This window comes from Sinocyclocheilus rhinocerous, unplaced genomic scaffold (assembly GCF_001515625.1).
Source record: "Sinocyclocheilus rhinocerous isolate Xijiao unplaced genomic scaffold, SAMN03320098_v1.1 scaffold789, whole genome shotgun sequence".
NCBI classification, from domain to species: Eukaryota; Metazoa; Chordata; class Actinopteri; order Cypriniformes; family Cyprinidae; genus Sinocyclocheilus; species Sinocyclocheilus rhinocerous.
Window position 1 is genome coordinate 1,688,964 of NW_015667306.1, and position 15,355 is coordinate 1,704,318.

Consider the following 15,355-nt stretch of genomic DNA (forward strand, 5'->3'; position numbering starts at 1 on the left):
TTTTCTCACTTGTTTTGTGGTGGCTGTGGGTGTTCATTTTGAAACCGAGGATGTTGTGCTGTGGTGCCTTTTCAAGTCGGCTGTGAATTCGAGTGAGGTTTGCTAACGCCAGATGCCCTGAGACCAGGATACAGTTGATAAACTTGGCTACTTGAGACCACTGCAGCCCCTGGTATGGGTTTATGGATCATCACTGGCTTTAATTGAGGATATATTTGACTGATGAATGCGTGTGGATCATGTTTTAAAGAATTGCTTCATTACTACATAACCTGCGTGGAAATGATTGAAGCTTGTCGGCCTTTTGCACCTTTCCTCCCTCGTCATGTGCATTGACTGACCTTTAGGTAGAACCTCGGACTCGACTCTGCTTCATTTTGCAGGTTATCACTTGATTGGTTGTCGAAAGCTTTTTAATCCTGCTGTTTCAGAGAATATAGAATATATAGAGATAAATATATATAAATTCATATATATATTTTTTATTTTTCCCAAGTTTGATGTTCTTTGTGGCTTAACGTGTGAAGCAATAGAGTTGTGTTGGTGGTGACCGATGAGCGTGCCACGTTGTGTGAATTATTTTAGACACACTGAGATTTGTTTATGTACTTGTGTAACCCAGCCACCCAAGAACTGTGGGTGATGTTGGCTAAAAGGGATTTTAAGTACCCACCAAAGCCACGCAGCTTTTCTCAGCTCCCCCTTTGTATTATATCTCTCAGTCTTCTCTCTTTATCAGCCCTCACTTTCACAAAGCAGATGTGAACTTACAGCAGCCTGCCTTTCTTCTTTTTTTCCCCCTCAGAGTATATTGTGAAGTAGTGTTTTTTGTTTTGGTTAACTGATCATAAAAATACTAGCTTTGTGATGAATTCACTGAATATTTTCTGATTCATCATGCAAGTGTAATGCTGGTTTTGCTCATATATTTCCAGCAGTCCATGGACTACAGTATTGGCCTCAGAACCTGAAAGGTGATGTTGAGCAGAACAATAAAGATTCAGGAAAAAGCAGTCTTGCTCATGTTTAATCACATTGGAAAAGGCCTGGACGGGAAGAAACTGTCTGACCGAACATAAAGCAACCAGCCTGCAGGTTGATTTGTTTTTGTGTGCATTTTAGGAGGTGACGGTGCAATAATAGACTGAAATTATTTCAAATGATGGTACTCTTAGTGAAAGTTTGGCCATAAAACACAAAAAAATATATGTAGAGATGTTGTGATATGTACTTCTGATAAACAAAGCTGAATATACAGTGCTGATCTACTTGTACTGTTAAGTGGCACAAACAAACCTGAGAGTGTTTCAAAGATTTGATGTCTACTCCAGCAAAAGTTGGCAAATGTAGTGATTATTTAATTAAAGCACTCATTGTACCTTATAAACTTGACTTTGTTGTCAAGCGATAAAAAAAAAGTGTTGTAGGTTACTTATCCGACTGAGAAAGTGCTTTCAAGTTTTGTGTGCGATATGCATCCTATGGTCAGTGAGCAGACTGTGGGTGGTATGTGGCCATGCCACCTCAGGCCTAGGCTAAAAATGCGTTATGGCTAATTAAGTGCTATGCTATATAGGGTATCATGAAAGCCTGTTTTAAAAATCGCAGAACAAGTTTTGGTTTATTTGTTTAATTTGGATTTTATTTAGTTCCAGACCTATGGTAAAGATGAAAAAAGTTCTGTACCTGTAACAAGGAATGCATTGTATAATTTAAAACCAGCTGCATTAACAGCCGTTCATTCAAATTAAAATATCATTGCACCAAATATTCGTCTTAGTGTAATCAGGCCTTGACAGTCTGCTTAAGCATCAATAAAATTATATAATCAAGTTGCAGTTCATTTTATTTTTGTAGAGTTCTGATTACATCTGTCACTGGGGTGGTACCCTAATGAACAAATATTATTGTACCTTATTTTAAGTGGCACATACAAGTACCTCAAAATGTTTTGAAATGGTACCGCAGCAGTGATAGTTTTGCACCTTTTTTTATTTTTTATGAGAGTGTAAGGTGAAAGTTCCCCAGCCAATTTATCATGTAGTGAAAAAGCTATTTATTTACTTTTCTCATTATTACCAGTGTTTTGTTTTTTTACTGTTATTAATATATGATTATAGTATTTATTAATATTTTGAATTCTCTCTTTTATATTTAGTTTTCATCTTAATTTAAATAGTAGTATTTATTTAAATAGTAGTATTTTAGTAAGTTTATGAGATTTTTAACATTTTATTTTATTCTAGTGTTTCCAGGAATCATTGCTATTTTTCATAGAATATTTATATTTAATTTACACTATTTCAATTACCAAAAAATTTTGTAAAATATTTTTTGTTTTAATGAAAACTGCGGATTATTACAGTATTTTGCAATATTTTGTATTTGCCCAAAAAATAATGCAAATTAGGCAAAACTATTTTTGGTAATGATTATTAGACTTAAAATATATATTTTTAAATATTTAATGTGATCAGGCCTTGACTATGCATAAACATCAATAAAAAATATGCTTAAGTTGCACTTTACACTAGTTACATTACAAATTGGACAGGATTGTTAATTTGTTAATTCTTGTAGAGATCTGATTACAGGGGAAATCTGTCAGCTGGGAAACTAAAGGGTTGTTTTTAAGGTAAAAGTTTGCCAGACAATTTGCCATAAAGTGAAAAAGTTAGCTGGCTAACTACCCAGCTTTAGTTTGCCAATTAAAGTGTTACATACTAGAGTTTAGTACATTGTGGTTCTATTCAGAGGGGTGTGAGAATCCTGTGTAGACGGTTGTCAGCAACACTAAAACATTGTAAACTGTCACTTTGTCGCATAGCCAATGCCAAGATGAGTTACCTGACTTTTACAATAATATGTAGCCGAGGCAGTGTGCGATTGGCCTTGCTAATCTCTGCCACATTCCTCTGGGAGGGGTTTTATTGTGTGTTGAGAAGGATGGAGACTGAATGAGTGTTGTGCACTATGGACTTGTGAATGCCTCTATTTAACAGGACTCCCTCCGTGTCGGCTCTTACAAGTGTTGTTCTTTGGGACTGAATGAAGCAAGAAAGATGAGTTCGACTAAAATCACCAACATCGACGCGTTGGAGCTGCAAGAAGGCGCCCAGAATGAAGCCTTTCAAGAAGACGATGATACATCCGATGCATCAAGCTCTCGAGAGCAGCAGGCCACCAGCGTCTCTGTCACCGGGTCGGAGGAGAACGAGTACACTCGGATTAAGCCGTATGCTGGGATGCCCAAAGAGGTCCTGATGTTATACTCCAGCAAAGCCTGCTACCGCATACCTCGAGAGATTATTTTCTGGCTGATCATTGCATGCACCTTGGCCCTTATTGTCATGACCGTTACAATCGTGGCGCTGTCACCTCGATGCATGAGCTGGTGGCAGCTGTCTCCGGTCTATCAGGTTTATCCACGATCATTCAAAGATTCAAATGCTGATGGTGTTGGAGACCTCAAAGGTAATTTGTGATCTTTAAGGTAAAACACTACAGGTTAATAGAGTAAAAAATATGTTGCCATGAATCAATGTGAAATTGTTATTCCCTTCATTACATTGTTATTTTGGCATTAAATTTCAGCTTTCATTTCATTGATTTGTTTTTTTTTTATGTTTTAGTAATTTTGGGCTTTTATTTATTTTTGTATTTTGTTTATGTTTTTTTAATATTTCTTTTAAATTTTTAAGTTATTTATATTTTTTCTATAATTCTATAATTTCTTTAATTTTGGTAAGCATTATTAGACATACAATACCGGTCAAAAGTTTGGGATCAGAACCATTTTTAATGTTTTTTACAGGAGTTTCTTATGCTCATCAAGGCTGCATTTATTTGATCAAAAATACAAGAAAAAATGTAATATTGTGAAATATTATTATGATGTAAAATAATGTTTTTCTATTTTAATATACATTAAAATCTCATTTATTCCTGAGATGGAAAGCTGAATTTTCTGCATCATTACTCCAGTCTTCAGTGTCACATGATCCTTCAGAAATCATTCTAATATGCTGATTTATTATCAGTGCTGGAAACTGTTGTGCTGCTTAATATTTTTTTGGAACCTGTGATACTTTTTTGCTGATGGAAATTCAGCTTTGCATCACAGAAATAAATTGTATTTTAAAGTATATTAAAATAGAAACCATTATTTTATATTGTAATAACATTTTGCAAGATTACTGTTTTTTTTCTGTATTTTTGATCAAATAAATGCAGCCTTGATGGGCATAAGAGACTTCTTTAAAAGAAACATACACACACATATATATATATATATAATATCAATTAAATATCCCTTTCTTGTTGCATATTTCAAAATATTATACATTTGGAAATAGCCATTATTTTGTCCATGTTTACATAAAAAAATTATGTAATAATTAAAGTAAATTGTTCTGTAATCTATAAATCTTACATACTGTAATATCGTTATGAGATATGAGAACCTCTGTGTCGGGTTTGAATCATGTATTTTTAGTGTCATTTTGAGAACTCCCAATGTACCTGCACACATCCTAGTGTGCATAATGTGCCCATGTAAGAAAATTGGCCTAAAACAGAAAACAAAACAAAAAAGAGACAGGACAAAGTAAGTAGTAGTGTATCAAGCTGCCTTGAAAAACAATTCTCTTTTCAGTAGCTGAGAGTTCCCTCCAGCTGTAGCGTTATTTGAGAAGTGAGTGTATTGATGGCTTGGACAGGCACACAAAAGCCATGTTTTTCCTTCATAATGGTTCTGTACTGCAGCATATTCTGTTTCAAGCAAGAGGAGGAAGTTGTTTAAATGCTCTTATGTAATAGGCAAAATTACGTCTACACATTCCATAAAGTACATAAAACTGATTTTACAGCTGTACATTACAGGATGATTAGTATTTTACTTTGAAACATGTCCACACAAAGCAAACATTGTGGATAACACAAAACACCAGCGCTTATCTTCTACAAGAGACTTATAACTTTATTGACCTTCCAAAATGTTCACATTTAGATATTAAAAGATTGGAGTGATTATAAAGGTTGGTGTGACCCAAGATAAATGAATTGTTGAATGTCGTAGTACAGAACAAACGTGCATACTTTGTAGATAACTGTTTTATAATTCACCGTTTGACTGCAGGAATCAAGGACAAACTGAGTCATTTTGAGTTCCTGAACATTAAAGCAATCTGGATCAGCCCTTTCTACAAGTCTCCTATGAGAGACTTTGGATATGATGTGGAGGACTTCAGGGAGATTGATCCCATCTTCGGAACCATGGACGACTTTGACGACCTCCTGGCAAGCATGCATGACAAAGGTGGACATGCTTTCTAATAAATGATCGGTGATGTTTCATTCAAATTAGTCATCAACCAGCAACATGTAACACATTCACAAATTTGTACTGTCATCATTTTTGCTGTGTTTATGACTATAATTTGAATTTTAGCATATTGCAGCTTCATGAGTAACATGAGGGTTAATAATTAAGTTACAAACTTAGTGTTATAACACTATTATTACATTGTCATATCACTATAAAATGTTGTGTTTGATATCAGCATTAATGTTAGGCTTTGTTTTTTGGCCCAGGTCTAAAGCTGATCATGGACTACATCCCGAACCACACCAGCGATAAACACATCTGGTTCCAACTTAGCCGTAATGGCACAGAGCCCTATAAAGACTATTATATCTGGGTTAACTGCACACCAGACAAACCCCCTAACAACTGGGTATGATTGTCCATCCTCACACTGCAAACAAATCCGTGAATAGTGACAGCTGCTGTATTTGGATCTTGAATTTTATGGCTTGATATAAAGAATAAGTGCTATCCAGAATGCTCGTCTGTTATATTCCATCCCACGTTATACGCCACAGTATTTATTTGTTACTATTGGGATTGAATGAAACTCAACTGCATACAAGTAATAAGATGTGGTTGACTATAGTGTCACATTGTTTGCTTCATCAGGTGAGTGTCTTCGGGAATTCCACCTGGGAGTATGATGAGATGCGACAACAGTGCTATTTCCATCAGTTCCTCAAAGAACAGCCAGATCTGAACTACCGTAACCCCCGAGTCATAGAGGAGATGACGGTAAGGCAGAGCTAATGAAGCTTGCATATAACGGCTTGACTATGAACATTATGCAGACTTGTACACCGTCTTAACTGGGTGCGATGAGACAAAGCAACAAGCAGTACAAGCTCGCTTGTGTTGTGTGTGTGTTTTTTTTTTTCTTGTAGCCAATTAAATGTTTGAGCTTGAGCTTAACTGCAAAAATGTTTTTCCATGACTTTTTAAGATTTTAATTTACATTACTTTTTTTGATGTATAATGAATGTGATTTTGGAATGAATGCGTGAATGTTGCTTTGAGAGAATGAGAAAGAATATTAAGAAAATGGGGGACTATGTCTGAATGAATGTCTTATGTAATGGGGCTTTAGCCCACTTGAGCATGAAGTTACCACCTATTTAAACACTATCTGGCTGGTTAAAGTGTCTTATTCTGCCATTGGTAATAGAGTAACCTCTCTGAAACAAGTTATGTGTTTACATAAAGTAATAGACCGTTTTATATTTCATTTACACAGGATGAGTAATACAGCATGTTTAAATGTTAGAAAAAGTGAATTGTGTTCAGCATTATGTCAGGGCCTTATATTTTTAAATAAGGTGGAGGGAGGAACATTGGCCTTCAAGCTCTTCAACAAAAAGGCTCTTTATGCAGATCTGCAATCCACCATATCTTATCATGTTTCATTACAAACATGGACCCTCTTTGTTCCACATCTGTCTAATAGGACATAATCCATTTCTGGCTGAAGAAGGGGGTGGATGGGTTCCGCATGGACGCTGTGAAACACATGCTTGAGGCCACACATTTGAGAAATGAACCCCAGGTCGACCCTGACCAAGATCCAGTAAGCCCAACAATGCTATATAACCACTTGAAAATGAAAACATTCAGTTTACACACTTATTTGTTGTAGCACTTCATCTGCCAGAGTCAAAAATGTTCTTCGAATTCATTCAGGAGGAGTCATATTACTGTTCTTTGTTCTCACAATGTCATTTAAGGATTACTAGTGCATATTTCTATGGATTTACTGGCAAGTCATTCCCATTATCCTAATTCCAGATGATTTCAAAGCCATTGAAGATCTAGGGAAATGACTCAATGGTCTTGGCCCTTTTCTTCAGTGATTTGTCTTTCTGCTCCTCATGGACTTGTTAGAATTAACTTAGAGGAATGTTCCGGGTTCAACGCAAGTTAAAACTGATCATCTGTGACATGTTGATTACCATAGGAAATAATTTTCAAGGCAAGACATTTCAGAAGGTATAAACGCAGAAATGTGTTTGTATTTCTGTAAAAGCATTATTTCATACACGGATATCTGTTTTTGAGCAGTAAAAGTTTTCTTTAGTGTTTCTTTAGTGGAAGGACTGCTGGTCTAGGTAGATGGCATTCTGGTTATGCATTATCAGCATAATACATTTAAAACAAAATTTTTTTTCACTTGGATTTTTATTCAGCACAGACAGATTTTAGGCTGATGATACACGGGGCAACTTTTTGAGCAATGTTGCCGCCAACGGGCAACCAGATGACAGTGACCACGACCTATCTAAAGTATCCAGATAGACATTTGTTATCCATTCTCAATGTGAAATGTCCGAAGCAACATCGCTCAAAAAAAGTTGCCCCATGTATCATCAGCCTTATTCATTTATTTTCTAAATGTACAATGCCTTGCCTTACCCCATTGACTTCCATTGAAAACAGTTGTGCTTCTTAATATTATGGAAATTTTTCAGGATACTTTAATAATTAGAATGTTAAAAATAACAGCATTTATTCTAAACAATTTTTTAACATTATAAATGCTTTACTGACACTTTTGATCAATTTAACGTGTCCTTGCTTAAAAAATATTAATTTCATTAAAAAAAAAAGTGTATACCATATTTAGTAATAAACTATTTTCATTTTTATTTAGTAAGATTACACATTTTCAAGTGTGCAGTGTGACTAACAACAGTGTTATTTTCTTTATTTCTTCTTTTGATGTCCTTCAGTCGACTGTGGACACAGAGTTTGAGCTGTACCATGACTACACCTACACACAACAGGGCTTGCATGAGATCCTGACACAATGGAGGATAGAGCTGGACGCCTACAGCAGAGAGCCTGGCCACTACAGGTATCCTCAGTTCTTCCTCTTCTTCATCAATATACTATTTTTTCCTCTCTCTTGTAAATGGCTCTTGTGTTTTTTTCTCTTACCAATCAGGTTCATGGTGACTGAGTGTTATGATTATGAAGAAATAGAAAAAACCATGAGGTACTATGGCACAAGCTATGTTACTGAAAGCGACTTCCCCTTTAACTTCTATCTGCTGTACCTTCCTGATGATCTGTCAGGAAATCAAGCCAAACGCTTGGTTCATTTATGGATGTCAAACATGCCGAAGGGAAAATGGCCAAACTGGGTGGTGAGTGACCAGATGTCTGTCAGTTCATTAAGAATCAGATCACTTGAAATATTTAAACCTGAAACACTAGCATTGCTAAATGGTTTGTTTGCCTTTGGCTGGTCAAACTGATTTTAAAAAATGGCACACTTCAGATTTATATATAAACTTTACAATACAGTTTGTTGAGTTTGTCACATGCACAAAATATGTTTGTGTACTTCTATAGGTGGGAAACCATGACAAGCCCCGTATAACCTCAAGTGCTGGTAAGGAATATATACGTGCTATAAACATGTTGTTGTTAACACTGCCTGGAACTCCCACAACATACTATGGAGAAGAGATTGGCATGGTGAACGTAAATGTATCTGTAATTCAGGATCCTTTTGGACAGCATGATCCAGTAAGTGAGAAGGGCTTTAAAAAAAAAAAAAGTAATAGTTACATTTAACACATAAAAATGTAGCATTTTTATACAGTTATATTATGTTTAATATATAAAATAAATATACTGTAAATATATATTATATAATATTTAGTGCTGTCAAACGATTAATCGCATCCAAAATAGAAGTTTTTGTTTACATAATATATGTATGTGTACTGTGTATATTTATTATGTATATATAAATAAACACAAAGGAATATATACGTGCTATAAACATGTTGTTGTTAACACTGCCTGGAACTCCCACAACATACTATGGAGAAGAGATTGGCATGGTGAACGTAAATGTATCTGTAATTCAGGATCCTTTTGGACAGCATGATCCAGTAAGTGAAAAATACTTTTTTTTTTTTTTTTTAAGTAATAGTTACATTAAACACATTAAAATGTAGAACTTTTATACAGTTATACTATGTTTGATGTATAAAATAAATATACTATATTTTAAAATATATATTTAATAATAAAACTTTGGTTGGTAAGATTTTTAAAGGTTTTTGAAAGACGTCACTTATGATCACCAAGGCTACATTTATTTGATAAATAAAATTATTTGAACAATTAAATGTAGCCATGGTGGTCATATACAGTGGGTATAGAAAAGTATCACACCCTTTTAAAATAATCACATTTTGTTTCTTTGCAGCCTGAAATGAAGATGGACAGTTTTTGTTTTATCCAGCTGTATTTACTCAGTGCAACTTCCAAGTGAAAGATAGAACACCAACATATAATAAATGAACAGAAAAAAAAAAACAGAATCACTGTGTTGGAAAAAGGATCACCCCCTTGTGTCAGTATTTTGTTGAATCACCTTTAGCTTTAATTACAGCCTTTAGTCTACTAACTTTGCACATGTAGACTGCAATATTTGCTCACTCTTCTTTGCAGAACTGCTCAAGTTCAGTTCAATTTGATGGTGAGTGTTTGTGGACTGCAGACTTCAAGTCATTCCACAGATTTTCAAAGTCTGGGCTCTGACTAGGCCGTGCAAGGACATTCACCAGGGATTCACCAGAGTTTCCCATACATTGATTTATTTGTAGCGGCCCGCCACAATATCAACACTGACTGCCACAAATAGATTTTCCAAAAGGCTTGAAATAAATATACACATTATACACACATTATGTAAACAAAAACTTTTATTTTGGATGATTAATCGCGATTAATCGTTTGACAGCACTAATAATATTTAATAATAAAACTTTGGTTGGTAAGATTTTTAAATGTTTTTAAAAGACGTTGATAAAATTATTTGAACAAATAAATGTAGTTTAACAACGTCGTTTGCACCGCACTCTTGCGTTACTTGATCTTTTTATTTTGGTGCGTCAATCTGTTGAGTTACTTAGTATACACTCTTTGTCATAAATTCCTGCAGCTGCTTCATTGTTGTTGAAGGCCTCTTGTTCGCCTCTCTGACCAGTTTCCTCCTGCCTTTTTCATCCAGTTTGGAGTGACGTTCTGATCCAGGGATGGTCTGTGTTTTACCAAATACCCTCCACGCCTTAATAATAGACTTCACTGTGCTTCTAGGCATTGATAAAGCCTTATTAGCTCCGTCTGATTTAGTCTACAAGTCATTTTATGAGGAGGGTGATTCTTTTCCCAACTCAGTGATTCTGTTTTATATTAATTTTTTTCTGGCATGTTGATGTTATATCTTTCACTTGGATGCTATAAGTTGCACTGAGTAAATAAAGCTGGATAAAACAAAAACTGTGCCCGTCTTCATTTCAGGCTGCAAAGCAACAAAATGTGATAATTTTAAAGGGGGGGGGTGATTATTTTCTATACTGTATATTGTGAAATATTATTAAAATTTTAAAAAAGCTTTTAGAAATGATCAACTTAATGCATTATTTTTTTAAATAAAATATATATTTTTTCTTTTAAAATCTAGAGCAACAGTCGGGACCCGCAGCGAACACCAATGCATTGGAACGATCAGTTCAATGCTGGTTTTAGTGACAGTGAAAATGGCACATGGCTAGACATCGCTCCAGACTACAGCACTGTCAATGTGGAGGTACATTGATTCAGACTGCTGACAAGTATGCTAAAGTAGGAAAACCTCTAATCCCAGGTCATATTTTTCTCTCCAGCTTCAGCAGGCTGATCCAGACTCCACCATTTCACAGTATCGTGCTCTGACTTTGCTCAAAGGGGCTGAGTTGGCCCTGTCCCGAGGCTGGTTCTGCTTCATCTGGAGCGATGTCAATGTATTTGCTTATTTGCGTGAGCTGGATGGACTCAACAAAGCCTTCCTGGTGGTTCTAAACTTCGGCAAGGATACTACAACAGACTTGTCTTCAGTTAGTGAGTTGCCAGATACTCTTACTGTGCATTTAAGTACACTGCCAATAAGTCAAAAGACTTTCTCTAAATCCAGAATTCTGACATCTCAAGGGCAAGGACTGCTCCTGGAATATTCCACCAATCAGCGCTTTCACCCGAACCATGCATCTGAGTGCTATGTTTCTGAGAAAGCCTGCTACTTGCCTGCACTAGATATTCTGTACAAGTGTTGAAGATACTTTCTAGAAGATGTGTCCTAGCTTGACCGACACAGTGACAAACGATAAAGGCTATCTATTCCATGTTTTATTTCAGTGGTGTCATGCTGGTTAGTCCTGCCCACTTTGAAATCTCATTGGTCCAAAATCTCACTCCATATTACTGTAGACTGAACATCAAGTGTCTTCTGATTGGCGAGAGAGTGTGTACTGTTTGTGTTCAGTGTGAACACAATGCAATGCAAGCTGTTTTTGTCAGACACACTTTTATTCAAAAGAAAATAACTAACATCTATGTAACAAAATAAATGTTTGGTTTATTAGGAAAAATAAGAAAAACTTTTTGTCTGGTTGTTTTTCACTCACACATACACATATAATTTAGTCTCGTCGTCTATGAGACTTGCCAGTCAGGTTATTTGACCTTTCTTTTTGTCTCTGTCGAGTTTTTTTGATGGTCTAGTCCAAGTTCTGTGTAAAGAAAGGCTAACTGTCGGGCACTCTGTGAAAGAAAAAAAAATACACCATGACATAAAGCTGTAAACTTAAGCTGTTAGTCTCACTAACAGCATTCTAACAACAGTACAGTATAAGTTAATGTGTGACATCAAACTGTGAGAGAAAAAAGTATGTCTATAATGCTAAAATGAAGTTTTACGTGATCATGAAGTTTATGTAATGACAACCTTAATGATTAATCCGAAGCTTTATAATAGCCAGCATGCTGAAGTATTATGCGTGTTAACGTAGGCAGCAGGTAATTTAACAATTCGGTCTGATAAGGTGCAGGATGAATATAATTGAGTGTTTATGTACCTCATTCAAAGACAGATGAAAATCCTCAGGGCCAAAGTGATCACCTCCTGGCTGCAGGTCCAGAATGACAGCTGGGACACCTGCTACTCGTTGAACATGTCAAATAAAGAGGCACAGGTGAACATGTATTTTAAACTGAACATGAAGTGACATCAGTTACCGATGCCTTTGTAGAAATGCAGCCACAATGTATTTATTTCGTAAGCAAATTTTCCTTCTGTTGAACACAAAAGATATTTTGAGTCTTTGAGTGTATGTGGTTTTAAACATTTTTTGAAAGTATTAATTTCCTTATGTGTAAAACAGTATTATGTTAGTATTATTTATATTTATACTATTATAGTATTTTTTTTTTTTAATTAACTCTTTTTAGTTTTCACTTCGATTTTATTTAGTTTTAGTAATTTTGTTTTGTGCTCATCATTTTCATTCATGCTTTTATATTTGTTCCTATTTACCTCCAGTTTATTTTTATTTCAATTTAAATAATTCTAGTACTTCACTAGTATTTCAGTTAGTTCCTCAGGCAACTGAGGAATTTTTCATAAAATGTTTAAATTTTACTTATTTCAGTTTAACAAAAATGATTTTAAATAGTTCCAGTTAACAAAAACAACACTGGTGTAAAACCTTTTAATAAGGAAAAAGTTACTAAAGCGCCTTTAAATAAATGTAAGAAGCAAAAATTGGCTCTTGGGAACATGAATATGGTAGATAAATAAAGAAATTGAAGTACACTAGTTTATGTTTGTTATGAAGCCAAACGCACCGAATCTGGAAGACTAGACTGACAATATCCAAGCGTAATCCGGTACACTGGCTCTCCGTCACAACACCTGGGCATCACATCCAGCACTTTAAAGTCAACGCTCTTGAAACAGAGTGGATGATGAGAGGCTGCCATGCAGGTGGACTTGGCCCACTCCTTTGCCTGGCTGCCTTATTTCCCCACGGCGATGGGATCTCTCTGAAGTGAAGCTGACTGTAAAAATCATATGCCTAATCCTTAAAACTCTGTCATCTGCCTCTTATCTGCAGTACGGCCGCCGGTGTCCCTCTCCATCCCGCTCCTCCTCTGGGCCGCATGTTTCACAAGCCTTCTCCTGACCTTGGCACAGCTCAGTGTATTATTCCTTATCTCCTTGCCTGATAGACTATCTCATAAACATGTTAATCGTCTGAGCTGGCAGCATGTGTGATCAGCGTTTTATCTCCCGGAGAGGAATGGGGAAGATTAGAGGAACTTTCGTTTTTTTTCTTATTGTATGTGTGTGGGGTGTTAGCGAAGGTGTCTCTGTGTGTATAATAAAGATAATTAATGGCACACAGATGGAGAGGAAATCTAACAGAGGGGGTCCGGACTAAGATGTGCTGACAGCGTGTCTCACGGAGCAGTTCGCACACAAGGTGACCTCAGGTTGATATGGAGAGGAATCGCTCCACATCACCTGTTTCCAGATCAGTGCTCTTCTCTCCTGAGGAGAGAGTGTAAGTGCTTCTCTTAAGACCAGGGGTTTATTTGAGAGCTGGGATTACAGCCGGTGACCTCCAAGTTCATTTCCATTACTTCACTTGGTTTAGAAGTAGTTTTTAATATTGCAGCTGTAATATTTTGATAATATATGATTAAATCTTTGTGGGCTAATGAGATTCCAGATATATGATCAAATACACCAATGTTCAATTAATATTAATAATATGAATTACTATAATAAATAATTAGGGATGTAACTATTTACTGCGAGCCGGTTGAAAATCGATTTAAATATGTGACGATTCAAATCGGTTGAGATGCTAAACAAATCGCGATTCAGTTAGGGGTAAGAGGAAGTCGTGACCTAATGGTTAGAGAGTCGGACTCGTAACCCAACGGTTGCGGGTTCGCGTCTCGTACCGGCAGGGATTGTAGGTGGGGGGAGTGAATGTACAGCGCTCTCTCCCACCTTCAATACCACGACTGAGGTGCCCTTGAGCAAGGCACCGAACCCCCAACTGCTCCCCGGGTGCCGCAGCAAAAAAATGGCTGCCCACTGCTCCGGGTGTGTGTTCATGGTGTGTGTGTGTTCACTGCTGTGTGTGTGCGCACTTTGGATGGGATAAATGTGCACTAATTCCGAGTATGGGTCACCATACTTGGCCACATGTCACGTCACTCACTCACAAGAGTTTATATGAATGTATGTCTTTCGATAGTATTTTTTCTTTTCCTCTTGCCTCTGTATAATGCTTATTAAAGGGATACTCCACCCCAAAATGAAAATTTTGTCATTAATCACTTACCCCCATGTCCTTCCAAACCCGTAAAAGCTTAGTTCGTCTTCGGAACACATTTTAAGATATTTTGGATGAAAACCAGGAGGCTTGTGACTGTCCCATTGACAGTAAATAACACTGTCAAGGTCCAGAAAAGTATGAAAGACATTGTCAGAATAGTCCATCTGCCATCAGTGGTTCAATCTGAATTTTATGAAACGACGAGAATACTTTTTGTACGCGAAGAAAACAAAAATAACCACTTTATTCAACAATTCGTCTCCTCTGTGTCTGTCCGCATCACCGTAGCACCATTTTGGAGAACATCCGCTGAACGCAAGAACCGTCCGCTCTTCTGTGTCAGCCGCGCCACAGGGATGTGCTGTTTTCGTTCAAATCAAAGCGTAAATACACGTAGAAAACGTATCCTTGTGTCGCGGCTGACACAGAAGAGCGTACGCTGCTTGCATTCAGTGGATATTCTGATATCCAGATATCCAAAATATCTTAAATTGTGTTCCAAAGACGAACGAAGCTTTTACGGATTTGGAACGACATGGGGGTAAGTGATTAATGACAAAATGTTCATTTTGGGGTGGAGTATCCCTTAAGCACCAAGAGAGTGAATCTGAGTCTCATTCAGCTCTGCTGTTTCTGTTTCATGCAGATATTTTTTATATTTTTTATCACAAAACTGAAGTCAAACCATTCTGTTTTTGCTTCAAATTTCGAAATTATACAATGTAATTTAGATTAAAAACTGCTCATGTATGAAGCATCTTTGTTTGGATCATGATTAAAATGCAGTGATTGCCTCTAATTTTAAATG

At 36.4% G+C, this 15,355-nt stretch overlaps 2 protein-coding genes across 2 annotated transcripts in view; one reads left to right on the forward strand and one right to left on the reverse strand.

Moving 5' to 3' along the window:
- Positions 1 to 2,883: 2,883 nt before the first annotated feature.
- Positions 2,884 to 11,697, forward strand: LOC107733775 (neutral and basic amino acid transport protein rBAT-like). Its single transcript, XM_016545569.1, has 10 exons — positions 2,884 to 3,474; positions 5,138 to 5,317; positions 5,593 to 5,735; positions 5,978 to 6,103; positions 6,813 to 6,932; positions 8,092 to 8,216; positions 8,307 to 8,508; positions 8,717 to 8,893; positions 10,845 to 10,970; positions 11,047 to 11,697. The coding sequence occupies exons 1-10, from the start codon at positions 3,063 to 3,065 to the stop codon at positions 11,470 to 11,472; spliced, it is 2,037 nt and encodes a 678-aa protein (XP_016401055.1). The 5' UTR covers positions 2,884 to 3,062; the 3' UTR covers positions 11,473 to 11,697.
- A 108-nt stretch (positions 11,698 to 11,805) lies between these two features.
- LOC107733774 (prolyl endopeptidase-like) overlaps positions 11,806 to 15,355 on the reverse strand; it is a 7,527-nt gene continuing 3,977 nt past the window's right edge. Inside the window, exons 2-3 of the mRNA XM_016545568.1 lie at positions 12,274 to 12,356; positions 11,806 to 11,959 (exon numbers count right to left, since the gene is read on the reverse strand). Coding sequence (XP_016401054.1) covers positions 11,873 to 11,959; positions 12,274 to 12,356 — 170 coding nt within the window. The 3' untranslated portion in view covers positions 11,806 to 11,872. The remainder of the gene's footprint in view (positions 11,960 to 12,273; positions 12,357 to 15,355) is intronic.